Source organism: Chrysochloris asiatica, unplaced genomic scaffold (genome assembly GCF_000296735.1).
Source record: "Chrysochloris asiatica unplaced genomic scaffold, ChrAsi1.0 scaffold00310, whole genome shotgun sequence".
Lineage (NCBI taxonomy): Eukaryota > Metazoa > Chordata > Mammalia > Afrosoricida > Chrysochloridae > Chrysochloris > Chrysochloris asiatica.
In genome coordinates, this window is record NW_006408828.1 from 1354309 (window position 1) to 1377206 (window position 22898).

The window sequence follows — 22898 nt, forward strand, 5'->3', positions numbered from 1 at the left end:
GGGGGCGGAGCGATGCCGGGAGGCGGCGGCGGCCCCGGCCGGGGCCCGTAACCATGGGCATCGCCGAGTCCACGCCAGACGAACTGCCGTCGGACGCGGAGGAGCAGTTGCGCAACGGAGAGCAGCAGCTGGAACTGAGCGGGCGGCGGCTGCGGCGGCTGCCTAGCGCCGTGTGCGCTCTGAGCCGTCTGCAGAAGCTCTACGTGAGCGGCACGGGGCTACGCGAGCTGCCCGAGGAGATCGAGGAACTGCGCGAGCTGCGCATCTTAGCGCTCGACTTCAACAAGCTCGAGCGCCTGCCCGACGGCCTGTGTCGTCTGCCGCGCCTCACGCGCCTCTACCTGGGCAGCAACCGGCTCCTGGCACTGCCTGCTGACTTCGCGCAGCTGCAGAGCTTGCGCTGCCTCTGGATTGAGGGCAACTTCCTGCGGCGCTTCCCGCGGCCGCTGCTGCGCCTAGTGGCGCTGCAGTCGCTGCAGATGGGCGACAATCGGCTGCGCGCGCTGCCCGCCGAGCTCCCGCGCATGACGGGCCTGCGCGGCCTTTGGCTCTACGGCAACCGCTTCGAGGAGTTCCCGCCCGCGCTGCTGCGCATGGGCCGCCTGCACATCCTCGACCTCGACCGCAACCGCTTGGGAGGCTTTCCCGACCTGCACCCACTACGTGCGCTACGAGTCTTCTCCTACGACCACAACCCGGTCACGGGGCCACCGCGCGTCGCCGACACCGTCTTCCTCGTGGGTGAGGGCGCCGTCGAGCGCATGGCGGAGCGCGACGAGCCCACACCCCGGCCGCAGCCGCGGCGCCCAGCGCGGGCCTTCGAGGATGAGGAGGAAGAGGACCTGCTGATCGGGGGCGGCGGTGGCACCGGGGCCTTGGAGCGCGCAGGGGGCAGCCTCCGCGTCCTGGAAGCAGTCCCGGGACTGGGCACTTGATCCTGTGCTTGGGGGTGGGATTGGGCCATCTGGGAGGAGGGGCTGGACGCAGCTGTGTCTGCCCAAGTCTGTGGGACGGATGGGTCCCTAGTTGGGACAGTGTAGGGACCAATTTGGACGAGCTACCGGGCCGCAGGCAGGCTTGGGGGCCATCGTCAGATGATCCTGGGGAGCATGAAGACCGTTTCCTGGCTGATGTCTATGCAGTCTCCAGACCAAGAAGTTCCCGCGCCGTCCAGTCCCCGACTGAGCGGCTAACAGCACAACAGAGCTGCCAGTGTCCTCCTGGATCCATGGTTACCACTGACCACAAAGTCCTCTCCTCTGCTGAGTCTGGGTGTCCACCACCCGCCCTGCTCCTGGGGTTTGGCTCTCCTGGGCCCACCCTTTCTGGTACTGGAGCAGCTACCTCTCGGGTGGGCTGTGTAAGGCAGAACTCAGGCAGGGACTTGGCCTAGGTCTGAGGGGCAGGGAGTCTTGGGTTAGGACCCTACCACCGCAGCTGCCCTGCTCCTCTGTGGGAGGGAGGGGGGAGCTTATTATACACCCCTCCCTCCCCAGGGACTACTAGCCTTTGGGGGAGGGGTACATAGAAAGCAGGGTCCCCCTCTCTTGTTTCTGTTCTCTTCTCCAGCGTGTGCCTGGAATCTTGCTGGGAAAGAGCCCCCCTCCTCGGCAGCTTGAACCTTCCAGCTGTCAAATTTGAAAAGCCACTGTGCCTGGAGGAGCTCCTGCCCCAAGGAGAGGCTCTCCGCTCTGGGAGGCTGCCCCTATGCCTCTCCCCCTGCCTGCACTCACCATTCCCTTAATTGGGCACAGCCAGGGCAGTTGGCACGGCTAGGGGCATGGGCCAGGCACTGTGTGCCTCCACTCCGTCACCAGGGACAGCCTCGAGAGGGTGAGGTGTGGGGGCCTTGCTCTACCATTCCCAGGACCAGAGCTTTCCCATCCAAGCAATAATGGGAGGAGGGCCCAGGACTGGGGACTCTCAGGGACATCGTTGGGGGCAGGGGCCCCACATGCTAGTGTTTTTCTTTAGGAAGAAAAAAGAGAAACTGGCCGTAAACATAAATTATATTTCTTGGAGAAAGAATGTGCGCTTCCCACATGCCTGTTTATTTATAAGCCCTGGGGGCAATGGGTCCCGTTGCTGTGGGGACCCTTGGCTCATGTTGACACGGCCCTCCCCATGCATGTGCCCCAGCTCTGAGTCAGGCTGACCCTGGCCAACTGCTGAGTCCTGTCTGTCTGGGGGGACGGTTTCGTCATCAGAAACAACTTTGGTTACTTCAATCAGTTCTCCCATCTTGCTAGCTCTCACTCCCAGCTTCCCTTGCCTTCTCCAGCGTCATTCTCCGGACTCTCCAATGCTTTTAAATCTTTAAATTGGCCTGGCCTCTCTCTGTCCTTTCACTGGTCCTAGCCCCCTCTTTTCACTTGGTAGCTCCCTCCTTTCCTCTCTTCCATTTTCTTTTCTCTGTCTTTCCCTTGTAGTCTCTTGGCACTGCTTTCTCCTCTCATTGCTGGGTGTGTGGTGGGAATTAAAGATTGAAAAAAAGAAAATGGCAAAACCTTGAGCCTAGAAACCTGAAGAGATGCTGCCAGACTGCCGTCACCATGGCAACAGTGGCTGATGTCATATGGGGCCAAAAGGTCAGACCCTGCTCAGCAGCTCCACTGGCGCTAGGCTGGGTCTGGGTGAAGGTGGTAGCTGGGAGTAGATTGCGAGCAGTCAGCTTGCAAGTTAGAGTGAAGACAGGACAGATGGAGGGAGGCTGTCCGGTGGGACAGTTTGGAAGCTGCCTGCTTCCCAAGGAGGCAGAGGGGTCTGGGGGCTTCTCTGCAGACCTTGTGTTCCGAGGGCCCCGCCACTGTCCTTGCGCCCCCTGGTGGGCCTCTTGTCAGGGCCAATTGGCCCTCCTGGGCCTGGGAACACGGAGGAGGAAACTCAAGATCTGAGATGGTTCAGTTGAGACAAGCGCTTCAGCTGACTGAGGAATGTTCTCTTGACCATAGCTGGCATCAAGGCGTAAGAGGAATGCCCCAAGACCTGGAGTCTGCTGTTGACCAAGTGACCTTGAGCAAACACCCCCCTGCTTTCAGTTTCTCTGTCTGGAAACAGAAGCTGAGCTCACTGAGTTCTGATGCTACAGTTCAGTGCTCCATTGCAACCTGGTATTTGTCTCCTTTCAGGCAAATCACCCTGGTTCTGTTGTTAAGTGCCATTGAGTCGGTTCTGAACCATAGCGACCCTGTATAGGGTTTCTGAGGAGTGGCTGGTGAGCTTGAACCACTGACCTTGTGGATCAAACCAACTTTGCAGTCCAGCGCATTAACCCACAGAGCCACACCCTGGTTCCAGAGAACCCAGATTTTCCTTTCTGACCATCTGTGACCTTGTAACTCCCCTTGCCACACTCCTGTGGGCAATGGTCCCATTGGGCCATCCAGAGACATACAGGGCCCTGCCTTCCTTCATGTCAAAAGATGGTGTCCTTGTCCACAGCTGAGCAGGGACTTCTGCGACAGAGCCCAACTTTGGCACTCACCAGTTCTCCACCATCAGGGGCCAGTTCCTCCTGGAAGCTAGAGAGTTTGGCTAGAGTGGGTGCTAGTACTTGGCTTTAAAGAACTATTGAGGGTCTTCTCTCCCTTGTGGAAATGGGGGAGACCAGGGCAAGGACTCTGGTAGTGAAGTGGTTACAAATCAGGCTGCGAACCGCAAGGTCAGCAGTTTGAAACTACCAGCTGTTCTGCGGGAGAAAGATGAGGCTTTCTGCTCCCGTAAAGATTCATAACCTCGGAAACCCTGTACAGGGTTGCTATGGGTCGGAACCGACTCCACAGCACATAACAACAACAACAACAAGGGCAGGGACAACAATGAAATACTTCCTCCCATACCTGTGTAACTTACAGTACCTTATGTGGTCTCTTGGTGGCAGAGAGAAGGGAGACCATTCTTGGGTTTCTTGCTCCCACGTAGTCTTGGGGTGGTCAGAGGTGGTGGGCCCTGGGACAGCCAGGTAGGAAGCTCTGGAGGAGCTGTATTTACATCAGGGATGCAGGATAGAGGCCAAGGTCAGAACAGGAAGGAAAGCTGTGGGAACTGGACTCTGATTCCTGTACTTGCCCTACCCCATGGAACCCCAGTCTGATTGATCATTAAGTCCAGGTGTGGAATGGCAGGGATTGTAGGCATTTCTTTCTGGAGCCCCAAGACAGATCTCCTGGCCAGCTGAGATCCGGGCGGGGTGGGGGGTGTTTCCCCATCTTTGTTGCTGCCATCTCCCACCTTTCCACCCATCCTCAGGCACTCAGTAAAGCACAACAGGGTGCTAAGAGCTGTTTGCCCTGGCCAGGTACACCTCCCTGCCTCTGATTTCACCACCTGACCCATTCAGCCATCTGCCCCCAAAGCATCCCAAAGACACCTGAATACTTGTTCTGAGGATGGACGTTTATTAGCACACCCAGGCGTGCTCCACAGAACACATACCCAGACAGGGAGCCCTGCCCAAGCGGGGCTTACAGTCTAAACGAGACACAACACATACACACAGGACGCAGACGCGGAGACGGGCAGCATCAAGAGAAACAGATGGTCAGGGGCGCCATGGGCTGGGGCATACAGTGTGTTCAAGCATTGTCCTTCTGGTTGGGTTTGTAGGGGAAGGAGAGGAGAGTGGGACATGGCCCAAGATGGCTTCCAGAATGCAGTGGTATCCAGGAGGAAATTGTAGGAGAAAGAGATACCAGTGGGCAGTGGTCCCAGGCACATGAGGGAGATGGATGAAGAAGTGAAGCCAGGGAAAGGCAAAAATCCGGGGAGGAGGAAGCCCTGAGCTGTCAAAATGGCTGAGTTGTTTCTGTGTTCACACCCAGTGTCCCAGAGCTATTTTCACGGAGAAAGCTCGGGCAAAGGCCACTCCTGGGGCTACTTACCTGACCTTGGGGCTCCCTCCAGCCAGAAGGAACGACCTTCTAATGGGGCACTGAAACCAAGTGGGGTACAGCTGCTGGCCCCAGATGATGGGGAACAGGCATATGGCCACCTTAGCTTTCCAGTAGGAAGTAGCAGCAGGTGGACACTCAACAAGGGGGGCTTAACCCTTTCGTGTCTATGTCTGAAACAGATGTCCCAGCACCTACCTCCTGAGGCACTGAGAGCTGCCAGACCTTGCCGTGTGGGGGAGGGGGAGAGGGAGTGGGATGGTTATTGCTCTTTTGTGGACTGAGGGAACTGAGACCTGAGGGAAGAATGGCTTGTCCAGGGCTAGAGCCCAGAGTCCCAGCCCTCGGGCCAGAGCTTGCCAGGGGCTCTCTTGAAGAGGCTTTTCCAATCCTAAAGGATGCACTGGACTGCGAACCACAAGGTCGGCAGTTCAAACCCACCAGCTTGCTCCTTGGAAACCCTATACGGGGTCACTATGAGTCGGAACCCACTCGACGGCACTTAACATAACAACAAGGGATGAAACAGAGTCCTGGAGTGGAGCATTGGCCTGTTAACCACAAGGTTAGTAGTTCAAGCCCACCGGCACTTAACAACAAGGGATGGAATGAGGAGCCTGCTACCTGAAGCGTTGGTGGTTCAAATCCACACCATCTTGTTTTGGGGACGGGGAGCAACCTGGGGATCTGTTTCCACAAAGGTTATAGCCTAGAAAGCTGTATGGGGCAGTTCTACTCATAGTCACATGGGGGCGCTATGAGTCCAAATGGACTTGACAGCACCTAAGAAGGACTTAAACTAAAAAGGGGTGGACAGACATTTCCATGCCAGCCTGCACATCTGGGGCTCCGAGTCTTTCCTTTCTCCATAGAGACCAGCAAGATGCCATAGTCGGAGGCCATAGTGGCCCCAGCCAGAGACCAGGCGGATGGTGGAGGGTGAGGAAGGTGGAGGGTCCTCCTTTGGTTTGTTTATCTGTCTCAGAGGGTGGTAAGGGCCCTGGGGATTGAAGGTCACACAGCTGTGCCACCTAGAGACCCCATGGGCCTTGCTTTGGGTCCGAGGTATAGCTACCCTTAAGCTTACTGGGCAGCTGGTGGGCTCATATTCTAGATTTGAGGTTGGGGTACAGGCTTAGTGAGGGCTTTGCCACCAGTGAAGACAAATCCCAAAGGGAACAAGTGGAGGGGAGGCTCAGGCCCAGGCTCCCACCCCCTTCCCCCACTGCCTCATCCCCTGGGGAGGCGAGGGAGGACTGGGACTCACAGGAAACAGCCAAGGTCCTACTTTTTCACGATCCTTTATTAATCAGAACAGGCCATGCCTCAAAAAGCAGGCCCATTCCCACAAAAATACGATTTTGCAAAGAGCAAATCTTGCTGGCTTAGAGGGTGAGTGTAGTGGAAAATTTATGTATTTTGTTGTTTTCCCCTTTACTTTTGCTTCATTTCTCTTTGCTGTAATTTTGGTGTGTGTGTCTGACAGTAGGTTTTTGTTGATTTTTTTTTTTTTTTAGAAAACACTTGCGCTCAAGGACTCAAACACAATACAAACAGCAGTCACCAAGCCCCACCTTTGTGTGTATGTGGCTGTTTTCCTGTCCCTTCCCTGGCGTCTGGTGCCAATGGGGTGGGCAGGCGCGGGGTCCTGGGGCAGGTGGAATTTGTACAGCGGTTATGTAAGGAGATGGTCACAAGAGAACGACTACATATAGGGTGTCCACAGAGATGACAGAAGACAGTGATGAAGGGACCTGGGACGCATGGTGGCAAAGAGACAGGAAGGACCAGGCAGGCGCCTAGGGGGACGGGCAGAGGCAGGAGGGCCTTACTCTCACACTGTGGTAATAATACTTGGCTCTTGCGTAGCACCTTCAGAGCCCTCCCGCCTTGACCCCCAGGTCAGGTGATGGCGGCCTCACAACCTTCCCTATGAGGTAGGTGAAGTATTATTACCATTATTTTACAGATAGGGAAACTGAGGCCCAGGGGGTGTGGGTGACTTGCCCAAGGTCCTGGGACGGTGGAAGGGCTCCAATGCCCCCACTCCTCAAGTTCTCCCATTTTCTGTTCTTCTATCATCCTCCAATTCTGCCCCCATCTCATACTACCCACCTCCTCCCGTGACAACTCAATGGGTCCTTGGCTCCGCCTCCTCCACTCCACCTGTTTGGGGCCTGGGGAATTCCAGGCTGGACTGCTAAAGTATCTGGGTGGGGTCTGATGGGGAACAAACTCCGCCCAGAGGTGCTGCTGTATTTGATTGGCTAAGCGCTCCAAGAGCGGGGCTCAGAAAGGGGATGCAGATGCCCCGCCCACTCAATACAGTTGGGTTTCTTCTCTAGGGCTGGATAGTTCAGAGCAGGTGAGAGGGCCCGCGATGGGTTCGTTCACTCGCCTGCCTGACCCCAACGAGGCGGATCCGAGGGGAGGGTTAAGAATGACAGTATCCTCTTGTCGCCTCACACAGCCTCCTATGACGCTGCCCACCCAAGCTCGCTGGAAGCTGGTCCCCAGTCCTCCCACTAAGGACGGACCCCATTTTAAGCAAAACTACAATATAGAAAAGTCTGGATTTACAAGGAATGTGGGTGACTATTTGCTTCACATCGGCATTCTTCACGCTACAAAATGATTCACCTACTATGTATGATATGCTTCCAAATCCCAGGGGATACAGGGTAAGGGCGGGGATGATGGGGTAGGGTGAGATCCAATTTAAGAACATACTGACATAGGCAAAAAGTGACCGACCCATCTACTGCATAGAGCAGAATGGTCAGCTCAAGAGGCAGCAGACTAAAGGAAAATGGTCCCTAAATGCCTGTTTTTGGCGAACTGTGGATGTGGGGGACAAAGGATTCCCTTCTTTTCTGTGATGTCCAGGAGCCACCTGGTGGTAGGTGTCTTGAATGGCAGCCCAGGCTCACGGACCCCTAGGGTCTTGAGGCTCTGTCACCAGCTGGGTCTTGTATCAATACAGGACCGGTATTGGGGATCAGTGGGTCTTAAGCCGGGATCATCCTGAAATCTGCTGTCTCCAAGGATAAGCCAGTTCTAGCCTCAGCCCCGTCTGAGGCAGAGACACCAGAGCTTCTGTGCCTTGCCCTGGGAGTGGAAAGGCTGGAAGGAGCTGCTCTCAGGGGCCAGGGGGCAAGAGGGCGGGTGGGAAACCACGAAGGGAGTCTGCACAGACAAGAAGGAACCAGGAACAGGAAACCGGTAGGCCTGGCAGATACCGCCAACTTCACCTTCTTGGAAGGTGAGCTGAGGAGGCTTTAGATAGGAGTATTAGGAAAGAGAACTTGGGGGGGGTGTCCCCTGAGAAGGAAGAGTCCTAGTGGAATGCTATGCACTTGGTGCCTGAAAGGTGTGAACGGACTGAGATGGATGTGCTGGGGAAGCAGCTACTTATTGGAGGTCTCTAAGCAGAGGGGGACCCTGAGGGCTGGGAAGGGATTGGGAAAGTAAGCCAATTCTCAGCCAGGCTCCAGCATCTGGCCCTCTTCTCCATCTCCCTCATTCATGTCACCCCCCACCCCCCCACTCACCCCTTACCTATTTCTTTTCTCCACCCCTGGCTTTGTGGGCCTGTCTTCTCCCTGCTCCAACCTCCAGCCTCCGCCCTGCCTTCAGGGAAACCTTATCCTCTCCGCATGCTCTCTAAGCACAGCCAGCCCCAGGGGGGCGAGGTGGGGACAGGGAGCAGGCAGGCCCCCATACGCACACACACGGGTGGACACAACACAAGTACAATGGGCCCCCGCTCCAGGACCCGGAGCGGGCTATTTATACTCTCCTCGGCATTCAGGGCCCAGCCGGCGCCTGAAACTGCCCTAGAGATAGGCCTCTACTGGCCGGGGCCAAACGCCTCTCAACTTCCCCTGTCCTGCGCCCGCCCTCACGTGGGCGGGAGGGGAAGGCCTCTCTTCACTCCAGGCACTGCCTTAAAGAAAACGGTGGGTCACGCCCACCTGGCGGGCCTCTGGAGGGATCTGCCCGGCCAGCTGCCAGTTTGACTCTTAGACCTCCCACTTCTTTAGTGTCAGCAAATCAGGAAGGAAAGGGGCGAAGCAGGAAAATGGCTCCCGGAGCCCCTCCCCCTGAGCTGGACTGCTGGGGTGGGGCTGGTACTTGCTAGAAATGGGGCCGAGTCCTGAGACCCCCTCCCTGGCCGAGCCTCAGGGTCCTCCCCTCACTCACGGCAGGGGGGCCAGGCCGGGTGTTGTGCATAAAGTGGCGAGGACATGATGGGGACCCTGGCCCTCAGCCCCCCAGGCCTCTTCTGGCCCCCGCTCAGGCCTTCAGCTGGTGCCACTGGGCCACAGGCTGCCGCGGACGGGCAATCATGTCCTTCCAGTGTTTCACCTCTCCGGGCCCACTCTTCCAGGACAGGTAGATCTAGAGAGAGAGAAGAGAGGAGGGAAACCTTGGTGGCTGACTCAGAGGCAGTGCCCCCGCCCCACCACCAGGGGGCGAAACTAGATTCCCCACGATGACACCAAAGGCAGGGCGAGGAGTCCGTGCGTATATAGTGACCCTATAGGACATGGAGATTTACAGCCTCGGAAACCCTGTGCAGGGTCACTATGAGTTGGAACCGACTCCACGGTACTTAACAACATAGGACAAGGTAAGGAGCTCTGGTAGCGTAGTGGTTACGAATCGGGCTGCTAACCTCAAGGTCAGCAGTTCGAAACTACCGGCGGTTCTGCGGGAGAAAGAGGCTTTCTGCTCCCGTAAAGACTTACAGCCTCAGAAACCCTGTACAGGGTCACTATGAGTCGGAACCTACGCCACAGTACTTAATAACGACATAAGATAAGGTAGAACTAACTGCCCCATAGGGCACATCTTCCTCCCGCAGAGCGGCTGGTGGGTTCGAACCACTGACCTTTAGGTTAGCAATTAAAATCTCAATTGCTACACCACCAGGGCCCCTTCAACATGATTCACTAGCCTGCAATCATAGGTACTTCCCCACCTCAAACTATCACCCCGTCACCCTGGCTATTTTCTTGGTTGTGCCTCCCCTTGGGAACCTGGGCAAGCCTGCTCCTTCAGAATACACTCTTCACTCCTTAGCAGTGGAGATGGACAGTGGGGTAGTGGTACTTAGCTTCCATGTCCTAGTTCGCCTTTTTACTGTTGCGTCCACCTCTGGGACACACTGTACATGCTAGGTGCTGAGTTAAGGGCTGTATAAATCTCACCTGTGAGATAGGTATGTATTTATCATCCCCATTTTACAGATGGGAAAATGAAGGTGCAGAGTTAAGAGACTTGTCCACAGTCAGTTTTGGTCAATAGTGGTGAGGATTGAAATGCAGGTCGCTTGGACTCTGTGTCAGGGACCTTAGAGTCTAACAGGACTGTTTTCATAAATAGCCCAGCTGGCTCCAGTCTTGAGGCTTGTTTGGTGACGATGAGTTAATTTTGACTCCTAGTGACCCCATGTGACAGAGTAGAGCTGCCCCACAGGATTTCTGAGGCTGCATGTCATCTTTACAGGAGCAGCTCTCCAGGGTTTTTTTTCACGGAGCCACGAGGTGGGTTTGAATTGCCAACTTTTCAGGGAGCAGCAGAGAGCCTAGTCTGGTGGCTGATGAGTGTTTCAGAGCAGAGGTGTGGGGTCAAAAGAGGAGACATATGCATAGATTGGGGACATGCGATAGGATACCTGGCCAGCACTTGTCAAGACTGGCAAGGTCAGAGAAACAAGGAAAGATTGAAACACGGTCACAGACCAAGCCGACCGCAGAGATGTGACAACTAAATGCAATGTGATACCCTGGATTGGATCCTGGAACAGAGAGAGGACATTAATCTAAAGACAAGTAAGGAGTCCAGGTCATGGTAATATACTAATGTCAGTTTCTTAGTCCCACAGTGACTGAGGATGTTAATAGTGACGAAGATTGGTTGAGGGCTAGATGGGAATGCTCTGTCCTACCTCTGCAACGTTTCTGTCCATCTAAACTAACCTTGCAATGAAACGGGTATTAAAGGCAGAAAGCAGATAAGTGATTAGCAGGGGCTGAGGGGAGGGTGGGGGTGGGGAGTAATTAACTGAATGGGTACAGGCTGTTTTCCTGGGCAATGAAACCAGCGAGAGGTAGTGATTATACAGCATTGTGATTAACACTACATGCCAAGGAATTGTATGTATGTGAATTTCACCTCAATTAAAACAAAAAGTAGATCAAAGCAAAACAAAAACTGTATTTTAACAAAACGCATGGAATGCAGGATTTCTGGAGCCACTGAGGCCAGATGAACTCCCAAACCTATTGTCCTAAGATCATCTTTAAACCTTAAATAAAAAATGTCCCCCGAAGTCTTCCCTAAACCAAACAATAGTAAAGAATGTCTACCTTGAGCATTGTACTCTTTTACGAACTACCTTTAACCCATAAGAAGGAGCTGTTTTGGTGCATTTGGTTGCTAACCAAAAGGCTGGTGGTTCGAACTCACAGCAGACTCCATATGAGGCAGTCTGTTTCCATAAAGATTTACAGCCTTGGCAACTTTAGGAAGCATTCTACTCTGGGTGAAATATATGGGTCAGAATGGATCTGATGGCCTTGGGTCTTACATAAGATGAAGCTAAGAACAAAAACTTGAGAGAAGAGATAGGAAACAAGGAACAGTTAATTTATGTAAATGAGGGAGGGATAATTCAGAAAAGGATGCACAGCTTGAAGAATACGATCAATGATGAGCCATTGTACATGTAAAAACTGTTGAATTGGTGTATGTTCTGCTGTGTATATTTGCAACCACCACCACAAAATAAAATACATTATTTTTAAATGAAAGAGTGGGAGCACACATGCCAGGGGAGAGACCCGCTGGGCCTTAGCTCTTGCTCTGTGGAATGGGTTAATGGTGTGTTGGGACCACACATGGTGAGTGCTCAGCCTGGCACAGTGGGTGCCCCATGGGTGAGCTCTCTGAAGCTGGTTGACTTCTCACCCTTACTAGGGGCCTCAGAACCCTAGGGCCATTGTGCGTCTGGCCACATTTGCAGCCTCTATCCCAGCATGATGTCCACAGCCTTGAGTGATGCCAGGCAGATGGGAGCGAGTGGCAGCTTCCTGGGGTGGAGTCTGAAGATTGGATGGGCTTGGGAATACTCAGGTTCCTAAGCTACTGAGGGCAAAGCAGGAACAAATCCACCTTGGCTTGGGTCCCGTCAACGGAAGGACTGTTTCACGTAGAGTTATAATTGGCATCGAAGGGAAACCCAATTCCAGAAGACTATACTAGTTACAGTTCTGTGGCCCCTTGGCAGTCACAAGCTCTGCGCAGCACATGCTGTTATTCTAGGGGCTGTCCCACCTGTCACTACGGGCTGGCTAGCCAGGTTCCTTGGGCTGTGTTTGATGGCAGGCAGTGCTAGCTGTCCTCTTTGAGTCTACATTGCCTTCCTCATGCCTCATAGCTGAGTTCTCCATTCTCTGTCCAAGGGATGCCTCTACCTCAGCCTTCTTCCCTGTGAGTGCCCAGTGGTCACTTTTACCCATTTTCCCACAAAGGGAAACACCCCAAGAGAGTTCTACTCACCTCTCACTTGCTCCTGGCATCCACTTCCTTCCCTGCCCTGCTCCTGGCCAAAGCTAGTAGGTTGTCTCGTTGCTATCCTGTATATCCCAGCCACTAGGCAGAGCATCTCACCTGGGATTTCTCATCGAGTCCTCCTGTATACTCAGAAGCTAGGGCTGTCTTACTCTTTCATTTTGAGAGGAGGAAATGAGGCTCAGAGTTCAAACAGCTGTTCAGAGGTGGGGCCTAGATCTGGACCCAGGCAGTCTGACTTCCCAAACCACACTCTTAACACTAAGTCGTACACAAACACAGGAAGTAGACATTTGTTGAAAATAAGAAAGTGAACAGGTTTATGCCACAGATTTGCATCCTAGAAAAACTCATGACCAGGCATGGATTTCATGGTTAACATGAACATGGTTGTTGTTAAGTGCCATTGAGTCTGTTCCAACTCGAACCACTAACTCTGAGGTTTGCAGTCCAGTGCTTGTCCAACGGAGCCATCGAGCTCCCCTAACATGTGTCCTGGAGAGGTTGTTTTAACAATGAAAACTTTCATGTATCTCTGTCAATTCTTACAAAGTTCTGCAGCGTTGGTACCACTAGCTCCATTTTATAGATGAGAAAACTGAAGCTTGAAGACGTAAATTAACTTGCTCCAGGTGACATAGGTTTTCAAGGTAGATGGGGGAAGGCACTGAACCCAGCTCTTGACGCTGCCCCACACAGCTTACCCTCCATGGACCAGACCCCAGGCAACATGGCTCAGATGTCTTTGCACTATTTGAGGATGCTTACACCTTATGGTTCAAACCAACCTTGTGGTCCAGTGCATTACACTAGCACCACACTAGTACTGTCTAGAAAAGCCTCTTTTTAGCACTCAGGGAACCTTCTTCTTTCTCTGGCCTTCCAAGTGGCCTGTCTTGCACTTACTGATCATTGGAGGACATTGATAAGAAACTTACGGAGAATCTCATCCAAGCCCCTTGTTTTTCAAATGAGGAAATGGAGCTCACAGAGAAGCAGAAACTGGCCAGATGTCTCCCAGTGCCCAGCCCCATACTTGCCCATGGCCCTAACTGCATCTTTTAAGGAACAAGCCCTCTCTCTGTGTGTGCCAGTCGTGTACAGACCCCACCTGCTTCACCCCCTTACCTTGCCGATGACGTCATTGCGGCTCAGCTTGTCCTTGTCCATGACAGTGATGATGATAGTTGTCTCCCTCAGCTTCTCCGTGGGGATATCGAAGGTGAAGGACTCATTGAAGATGGGGTTCAGGTTCCTCTTCATCGTCACCGTCTTCTTCTTCTCCACTCGCTTGTCCTTGTACATTAGCCATACTTTCACATAGGGGTCTGGAGGGCAGGGGAAGAGTCAGAAGAGTCCCTTCCCCTGCCAGGTGTGGAAGCTGAGGCAGAAGGGGCTATGTTTCCTTCCCAAGGGGATGAGAGGGAGCTGCAGAAATGAGCCAGTGGTTGAGCTAGAGAGAAGACCTTGGCCTTCATCTAGTGCCTCCTGCTAAAAGGGTACCAAGCTCCAGAGAGGCCACGTGCAACTTCCTGTCAGAGCTGGGGCTGCAACCCAGGTCCCCCTACCTCAACATTCTCTTTCTTCACGGTTTCCTAAGGGTAGAGGAGTTGGGACTACAAATGCGAAGCAGGGAACTAGGGAAAGAGCCACAGTGAAGGCCCCACTCCCCATATCTAGAGTGGCACCCACACCACCAAAACTCCCAGCCCACCCTTCCTCTGCCACGATATGTCCCAGCACCTGATGTTCCCCCGATGTCCATGGCTTTGAGGTTCCGGGCTTTGATGATGTTTACAATGATAGAGTTGGCAGAGGGGTTGTAGCAGAGAGACAAAAGCAGCTCCCCTCGGCTCCCCTGGAGGAACAATAGGTGGGGTGAGGCTGGGCCACAGGGAGGGCTGTGGGGACTAAGTAGGGAATGGATCAACACAGCTTGTCTGCCCCCCCCCCCACCTCCCCCGGCCTCTCCCACACACCTCGCAGATCTGAGCTCTCTCCCAAGGCCCTACTCCCTGGCAAAGCCCTTTAAATCTTCATTATACCTCTGATTTGTTGCCCCAATGTCAGATCTGGTGGGAACCCTTGCCTCATCAGGGGTCTGCCCATGGCACCACCACCCACATCCTTCCTGGCCATTCTAGAAGTGCCAGCCCCGATCCACAGCCCCATCTGACCAGAGGTCCATAGCCCCATCTGACCAGATCCACAGCCCCATCTAACGAGAGGTCCACAGGTAGGCTCTTACACTCCCATCGCTGCAGGGCTTCAGATCCTTCCAGAAGGTCTGCATCTGGGTCAGGTCCACCTTGTTGAGGGGGATGGACACCTCCCCAATGGGGTCATTGCGGCTGAAGCGGTCATAGTCCAGGACCTGGAGGTAGAGGACCCTCTGCACCACCTTCTCATAGGGAAAACCTGGAGAACAGAGCAGCACAGGTGAAGATGGGGCTAGGCACACAGGATGGCCCCCAGAGGAGGGCTGGGCCTGGACAACCACCGGCATTTGAGCCTTACTGAGGAGCTGCCAAGAACTGTCACCATGTCATCTGTGGGTGGTGTCATGCCCATTTTATAGGTGCGGAAACTGAAGCTCACAAAGCTTCAATAACGTGTCCAGTTTCCCACACCAGAACTGAGACTCCCAGTCTCATTCATGTACTCACTCATCAGGTGCTTATTTAGGAGGCAGGCAATGGTCCCCTAGCTCTCTGGGAAGAACGACTGCTGCCAATTGTCCGGAGGCAAGTCTAGGAATGTGACTTTGCCAGAGAGACCCACCACAAGCCCCAGAGGGTCTTGGGGGCAGGGAGCAGTTGGGAACGGACCAGGAAGAGGGGCAGCAAAGGCACAGGAAAAAGAAGTGGCCCACATGCTGACGCCTCCTGCCCCTGCACTTCTACTCAGTGCATCAGCTGGTCCTGCCACTGTCCCTGTCTCCACAGCCCCGGGAACCTCCTGCCTGGAGAGTAACAATCTTCTCCTGACCACGCTCACTCACTCCCTGCTTCTCCTACAGCCCATTCCTGACACAGCTGCCAGGGTGAGCTTTTAAAAATAGAAATCACATCATGACACTTCTGCCTAGCATCTTTCAATGGTTTCCAATGCACTTAGAATAAAAGCTGGCTGCCTGAGCTTGGCTTGGAGTCTTTTCACAATCCCCCCCCCCCCCCCTGCTCATCTGTGACCGGTGCTTCCTCTCAATGACTGGGCTCCAGGCACCCGAAGTTTCCTGTCTCCAGGCTTGGCACATCCTTTATCTCTCAGACAGGGTTAGATCTCCACCTCATCACACACTCAGCATTTCCCCTCTGGCAGCATGCATCCCAAGCTGCCATATGGATTTGTCCGTCTGTCTCCTTGATCACTGTCTGTCTCCCTCACTAGGCTGGGTTTCCAGGAGGGGCATCTCTGATGTCACCCACTGGATCCCAGAATCTCACACTGTTTCTGGCACATTGTCGGCACTGGATAAATATTTGTTAAGTGAATGAATAATTGAATGACCAGATGCATGCTGGGGAGATGGTCGGAGGGAGTAGCAGGGGGAGGTGGGGTGGAGTTGGAGCAGGAGCTAAGTCTGGGAGGGGCAGACTGAGAGGGACCCAGGGTGTCACTGGGAAGGAGAGATGCCATGGTTCAGTCAGATTGGTGGAGAAGGTGAAGGGAGGGGAAGAACTCGGGAAGATTCCAGGGCCTCAGTCCGACACCCTGGGAGTACTGCAGAGCCTCTTACAGGAACAAGAGAGCTGGAAGTAGAAATCATACATCCGCTCAGCCCCTGGCCTCTGAATTCTTTTTGAGCTTCCTTTCAACATATGAAGTAGGGAGGGTGGGGGGAGACAGTGTCTAGCTCATCTGTGGTCTTGTGCAGATGACCCTGGTTAGATAGAATGTATTAGGACATGTTGGAGGCTCCAAACGTTCCCTGTGCCTGACTCAGTTCTCATCCATCCTCTCTGGCAAACTCTTATTCATCCATCAGAACCCATCTTGTATGGCTCTTCTTTTGGGAACTGTTATCTCGTACTTAATGACGTAGATGGCGTAAAGCTTTTGTGACCTTCATTTGCTGACATGGCATGACTCAAAACGAGAAGAAACAACTGCAAACATCCATGAATAGTGGAAACACGGAAATACGAAGTATGAATCTCGGGAAATTGTTGTTGTGTTAGGTGCTATCAAGTCAGCTCAGACTCATAGTGACCCTGTGTTGGGTTTCCAAGGAGGAGCTTGTGGGTTTGAACTGCCCACCTTGTGGTTCACAATCCAGTATTGATCCTATTGTGCCATATCAGGAGTCATCCAAAATGAAATGGAACACACAAAGATGGATATCCTAGCATTAATGAGCTGAAATGGACTGGTATGGGCCATTTTGAATGGTTTACTATGCAGAGAATGACAGATTAAAGAGGAATGGCCTCACATTCATCATCAAAAAGAACATTTCAAGATCCATCCTGAAGTACACCACTGCCAGTGATAATATCCAAGCACCTATACAATCTTTACGACTATTATTCACATTTACATATCAACCACTAATTGCAAAAATGAAGAAATTAAAGATTTTTACCAACTTCCGTAGTATGAAACTGATCAAATATGCAATCAACTTGCACAGATAATTACTAGTCATTGGAATGAGAAAGCTGGAAACCAAGAGAAAGGATGGAAAACATGACTTTGGTGATTGAAACAATGTTGGATATTGCGTGATAAATAAAATTTTGCTAGACCAACAACGTATTCATTGCAAAAACCATTTTTCAGTAACATTAACAGGTAATACACATGTGGATCTTTCCAGATGGAATACTCAGGAATCAAATTGATTACATCTATGGAAACAGACAATGGAAAAACTCAATACCATCAGTCAGAACAAAGCCAGGGACTGACTGAAGAACAGACCATCAATTGTTTATGTGCAACTTCAAGTTAAAGCTGAACGAAAATTAAAACAAGTCCACGAGAGCCAAAATATGACCTTGACTATATCTCACCTGATCTTACACACCATCTCAAGAATAGACACATTAAATACAATGAGTTGTGGGATGATATCAAGAATATAAGACATGCTAGACAGGTCTGGGGAAAGGAGATGGGGGATAAGATTCTTAAGACTCAGTAGTAATTGTTGTCATGATTAATTGCCATTGTCATAACTGTAAAGGTATAAGTTTTATAACATAAAGGGGGGAGTAGTTTATTCAACATTCCAGAACAGAGGACCCTGGGACCATCAAGGGAGAGGAGCATGAACGGAATGTGAGACTCTAACCAGAGAAATGGCAACACCAGAGATGTAGGCAGAGATGAAGACATGTAGAGAGAGAGAGCAGCTGAGGGCTCTACCTAGATTCATGGAAAGAGAAAGGCTGTGTGCTGGTGGCCAGGAGGCAGGCTTGCAGAATATACCCTTGGGGTTGTTCAAAATATTATATATTCTTGAGTGTTTCTGTGTACATCAAAAAAAAAATAAAGTGGCAAGTATATAAGGTTTTAATGATATATTATGATATTTCAAAATAGTATATAGAACAATAAATACAAAATTCTTATTATAATAAAAAGAACATAAGACATGAAGAAAACAATAAAGGTCATTAAAAAGGTAAGAAAGAAAGATCAAAACAGATTTCAGAAGAGATACAAACTTGTTCTTGGATGTAGAATAAAGTGAAAGAAGAAAAGACAAAGTAAAGAGTTGAACGGAAGATTTCAAAGGGCAGCTCAGGAAGACCGAGTCAAGCATTAAAATGAAATGTGTTAAGACCTGGAATCAGAAAACCAAAGAGGAGAACACGCTCAGCACTTCAAGTTCTTTCAGAACTGAAGAAGAAAAGAAAAAACTCAAGCCTCAAGTTGCCGTATTAAAGGATTCTACGGGTTGATGTCCTGGTACGGCACTGTAGGATAAGCACTAGACCACAAGGCCAGTGGTTCAAAGCCCCCAGCCACTCCTCGGAAACCCTATACAAGATCATTATAAGTCAGAACGGACTTGACCAAACTGAACACCAACAACAAGATGAGTTGAATTATGGTATGGGAGAAGAATATTTACAGTATTGTGGCCTGTCTTGGAAGAAGTGCAGCCAGAATATTCCTTAGAAACCAGAGTGGTGAGACTTTGTCTCTCATACTTTGGACATGCTATCAGGACGAACCAGTCCCTAGAGAAGGACACATCATGTTTGGTAAAGTGGAGGGTCAGAGAAAAAGAGGAAGACCCCCAACGAGATGGATTGGCCAAGTGGCAGCAGCATTGGGCTCAAGTGTAACAATAATTGTGGGGCTGGAGCTGCAGGACTGGGCAATTTTTTTTGTATACAGGGTCGCTACGAGTCAGAACTGATTTGATAGCACCTAGTCCTGCTGTGGCGCTGTGGGCTGATGCATCAGACTGCAAAGTCGTTTGAACTGCAAGGTCTGTGGTTCAAGCTCACCAGCTGCTCCTTGGAAACCCTCCTATACAGGGTTGCTTTGGGTCGGAATCGACTCAATGGTACTTCACAACAACAACAATCAACCACCAACACTCATGGAAGCAGCAGTCAAGAAATCAAATGACGTATTGCATTAGGTAAATCTGCTGCACAAGACCTTTTTAAAATGTTGAAGAGCAAAGATGTCAGCTTGAGGACTAAGGTGTGTCTGACCCAAGCCATGGTATTTTCAATAATCTCATATGCATGTGAAAGCTGGACATTGAATAAGGAAGACGGCAGAAAAATTGATGCTTTTGAGTTATGGTGTTGGAGAAGAATACTGAAAGTGCCATGGGCTGCCAAAAGAACCAACAGATCTGTGTCGGAAGAAGTGCAGCCAGAGTACTCCTTGGAGGCCAGGATGGCCTAACTTCATCTCTCATAGTTTGGACATATTGTCGGGAGGGACCAGTCGCTGGAGGAGGATATCATGTTTGGTAGGGTGGAGGGTCAGAGAAAAACAGGAAGACCCCCAGCAAGATGGATTTGCAATATGGCAACATCAATGGGCTCAAGCGTGGCAACAATGGTGAGGCTGGCCCAGGACTGGGCAGTGTTTCGGTCTGTTGTGCATAGGGTCGCTATGAGTCGGTACCAACTCGATGGCACCTAACAACAACAACAAAAACCTGGTGTGGTGCTGTAGGTTAATACGCTGGACTGCAAAGTCAGTTTGAATGGCAATGTTGGTGATTCAAGCTCCCCAGATGCTCCTTGGAAACCCTATACAGGGTCGCTATGGGTCAGAACTGACTCAACGGCACTTAACAACAACAACAAAAGCAGTTGGCAAAAAACTGGCAGTGTTGTGGTTTTGCAGGATAAACACTGGAGTGTTAACCACAAGGTTTGAGTCAGCAGCCACTCCTTGGGGGTAAGATGAGGCTTTCTTGTCCCACCAAGATTTACAGCCTCAGAATCCCTATACAAGGTTGCTATGAGTCAGTACTAAATTGATGGCACTTAACAACAACAACAGTGGGCAAAACACTGAATGATGCAAGAAGCATCAAGAGAACATGAAAGAATACACAGAGTCACTGTACTACAAAGAACTGGTTGATGTTCAGCCATCTCAGGAGGTAGCACATATAGTTAAGAATCAATGATATTGAAGGAAGAAGTCCAAGCTACACTAAAGGCACTGGTGAAAAACAAGACTCCAGGAATTAACAGCATGCCAACTGAGATGTTTCAACACATGGACGCAGTGCCAAGAAAGTTGGGAGACAGTTACCTGGCCGACCCATGGAAGAGATCCCTGTTTGTGTCCATTCCAAAGAAAAGTGATCCAATAAAATGTGGAAATTATCAAACACTATCCTGGTGTGGCACTGTGGGCCAAAGCACTGGACCCCAAGGTCAGTTTGAATCACAAGGTCGGCAGTTCAAGCTCAGCTGCTCCTTGGAAATCCTATACAGGGTCTCTGAGTTGGAACCGACTTGACAGCACTTACCAACAACAACAATGATTAATATATCTTTAATACAGGGAGCGGGGTGGCTCTGAAGGCTAAGCACTGGACTTCGAACCAACCACAAAGTCAGTGGTTCGAACCCATCAGCTTCCCTGAAGAAAAAGATGAGGCTTTCTGTGAAACCCTATACAGAGTGGCTGAGTTGGAACCAACTTTAGGGTATGGAACAACAACAACATCTTTAATGGTCAGCAAGAGGCAGACCCCCAAAGAGAAAGACTGCCACAGTGACCGCCACAATGAGCCCAAACATAACAACAACTATGAAGCTGGATTGGGACCAGGCAGTGTTTGTTCTGTTGTGCACAGAGTTGCTATGTGTTGGAGACAACAACAACATCAGTAAAGTCACAGGCAAGTACAATTTTGCTGAAGTGATTCAACAATGGTTACAGCAATACATCAATAGGCAACTACAGAAATTCAATCAGGATTCAGAAAGGATATGGAATGAGAGATGTAATTTCTGATGTCACATGGATCTTGGTCGGAAGCAGAGAATAACAGAAAGGTTTTTACTTGTGTTTTATTGACTGTGTAAAGAGATCGGCCTGTATGGATCATAAGAAACTATGGATACCATTGCAAAGAACAGGAATTCCAGGACACTTGATTGTGCTCATGAAGAACCTGTACAGAGCCCAAAAGAACAGAACAAGGCAACACTGAATGGTTTACGATTAGGAAAGGTGTGCTCCAGAGTTGTAGCCTTTCACCATACTTATTCAATCTGTATGCCGAGCAAATAATCCGAGGACCTGCATAATTTGTAGAAGAACCTGGAATCAAGGTTGGAGGACGACTCATTAACAACCTGCAACGTGCACATGATACAACCTTGCTTGCTAGAAGCTAAGAGAACTTAAAATATTTACAGATGAAGATCAAAGACCACAGTCTTCAATATGGATTGCACCTCGATGCAAAGAAAACAATAATCCTCACCACTGGACCAACAAGCAACATCATGATAAATGGAAAAAATATCGATGCTGTCAAGGACTTTGTGTTACCTGGCTTCACAATCAACACCCATGGAAGCAGCAGCCAGGAAATCACACCGAGAAAATCTATTGCAAAAGACCTCTTTAAAGTGTTAAAAAGCAAAGATGTCACTTTGAGGACTAAGGTGCCTGATCCAAGCCATGAAAATTTTAATTACCTCAGATGCATGTGAAAGCTGGACAATGAATAAGGGTGACCGAAGAGGAATTTGAATTATGGTGTTGGCAAAGAATATTAAGTCTACTATGGACTGCCAGAAGAATTAATAAATCTGTCTTGGAAGAAGTACAACCAGAACACTGTGGACATATCCGGAGACTAATTCCTGGAGAAAGATATTATGCTTGGCAAAGAAGAGGGTCAGCGAAAAAGAGAATGCTCTTTGGCCGCAGTCAGAGGGTCAGAGAGTGCAATGACTGTGAAGATGCTACAGGACTGGGCAGTGTTTTGCTCTGTTGGGCTTTTTGGCATCGCTGTGATTTGGAGTCACCTCAACCGCATCAACAATATCTCCACTACCACCTGGGGAATGCTTCCCAGATTCCTGCAGTACTCGTCATCTGCGTATGATTGAACTCTCTACACAACTTCATTTTCCATGACACCAGGAACATCTTGAGGCCATAAAGGTGCCTCATTCTTTTCTGCACCCCCAGTATCCAGGGCTGTGTTCATCCCACAGTTGATGTTGAGTAAAAGCTATGGCAGAGATTAGTGGATTGGAGCGCTTCTCATCAGCCTCTCACTGGGGTACCATCTTTAAATTAGCCCCCACAGTGGTCTAGAGAAGAGGGGGTCCAGAAACCCTTCAGCTCATGCTCAGTTTAGTGGGAGAGGTGGCTGTCACCTGGCAGGGCAGGTGGGGTGTCGAGTGGTCAAGACAGCAGGTGGGGAAGACTCCATGGGTATACAGTGCTGTCTTGGAGAGTCACCAGAGCTCCAGGCAGTTGGAGCCATAGGGACTTATTCTCATGGTTGAACTGGGCTGTTGGGAAAGGATTATGGCTCTTAAGTGAGATTAATGTGCCATTTTACTCATGATGGATGAGGCTCACACACCCAACTTCCTGGTTACCTTGGATCTCCAGAGAGCAGAGATTAAAGGCCGGACTTTCAAAGAGCTGCATGTGAGAGTAAGGACATTGACCTCTGTGACCTTCAGGAACCCAAAGGTGTGGTTCAGAGCTTTTCCTGTGTGTCTGTCTGCAGGGAGCAGAGAGTGGCCCCAGTCTAAGAAACAGGTAGAGGGTATTTTCTGGGGCCAGATACTGCTCTAACTGCACTGCTATTTACTTATGCATTTCCAGTTCCAGCTTTATTGTGTTGATTTTGACTCATAGAGCTCACATGTATGTCAGAGTAGAACTGCATACTATTCTGGGGTTTTCTGGGGTTTTTTTGGGCAGGGGGAAGTAGATTGCCAGGTCTTTCTCCAGAGGTGC

The 22898-nt window shown here is 50.8% G+C and overlaps 2 protein-coding genes across 2 annotated transcripts in view; one reads left to right on the top strand and one right to left on the bottom strand.

The window, feature by feature from the left end:
• Positions 1-53: 53 nt before the first annotated feature.
• LRRC10B (leucine rich repeat containing 10B) lies at positions 54-935 on the top strand. The gene has a single exon (XM_006874998.1). The coding sequence runs from the start codon at positions 54-56 to the stop codon at positions 933-935; it is 882 nt and encodes a 293-aa protein (XP_006875060.1).
• Positions 936-8614: 7679 nt separating this feature from the next.
• Positions 8615-22898, bottom strand: part of SYT7 (synaptotagmin VII) — a 70998-nt gene continuing 56714 nt past the window's right edge. The window contains exons 6-9 of the mRNA XM_006874999.1: positions 14716-14885; positions 14211-14325; positions 13596-13795; positions 8615-9290 (exon numbers count right to left, since the gene is read on the bottom strand). Coding sequence (XP_006875061.1) covers positions 9186-9290; positions 13596-13795; positions 14211-14325; positions 14716-14885 — 590 coding nt within the window. The 3' untranslated portion in view covers positions 8615-9185. The remainder of the gene's footprint in view (positions 9291-13595; positions 13796-14210; positions 14326-14715; positions 14886-22898) is intronic.

What these genes read in the sequence shown, in the direction of transcription:
- LRRC10B (XM_006874998.1), top strand. Translation starts at nt 54, where the DNA reads ATGGGCATCGCCGAGTCCACGCCAGACGAACTGCCGTCGGACGCGGAG.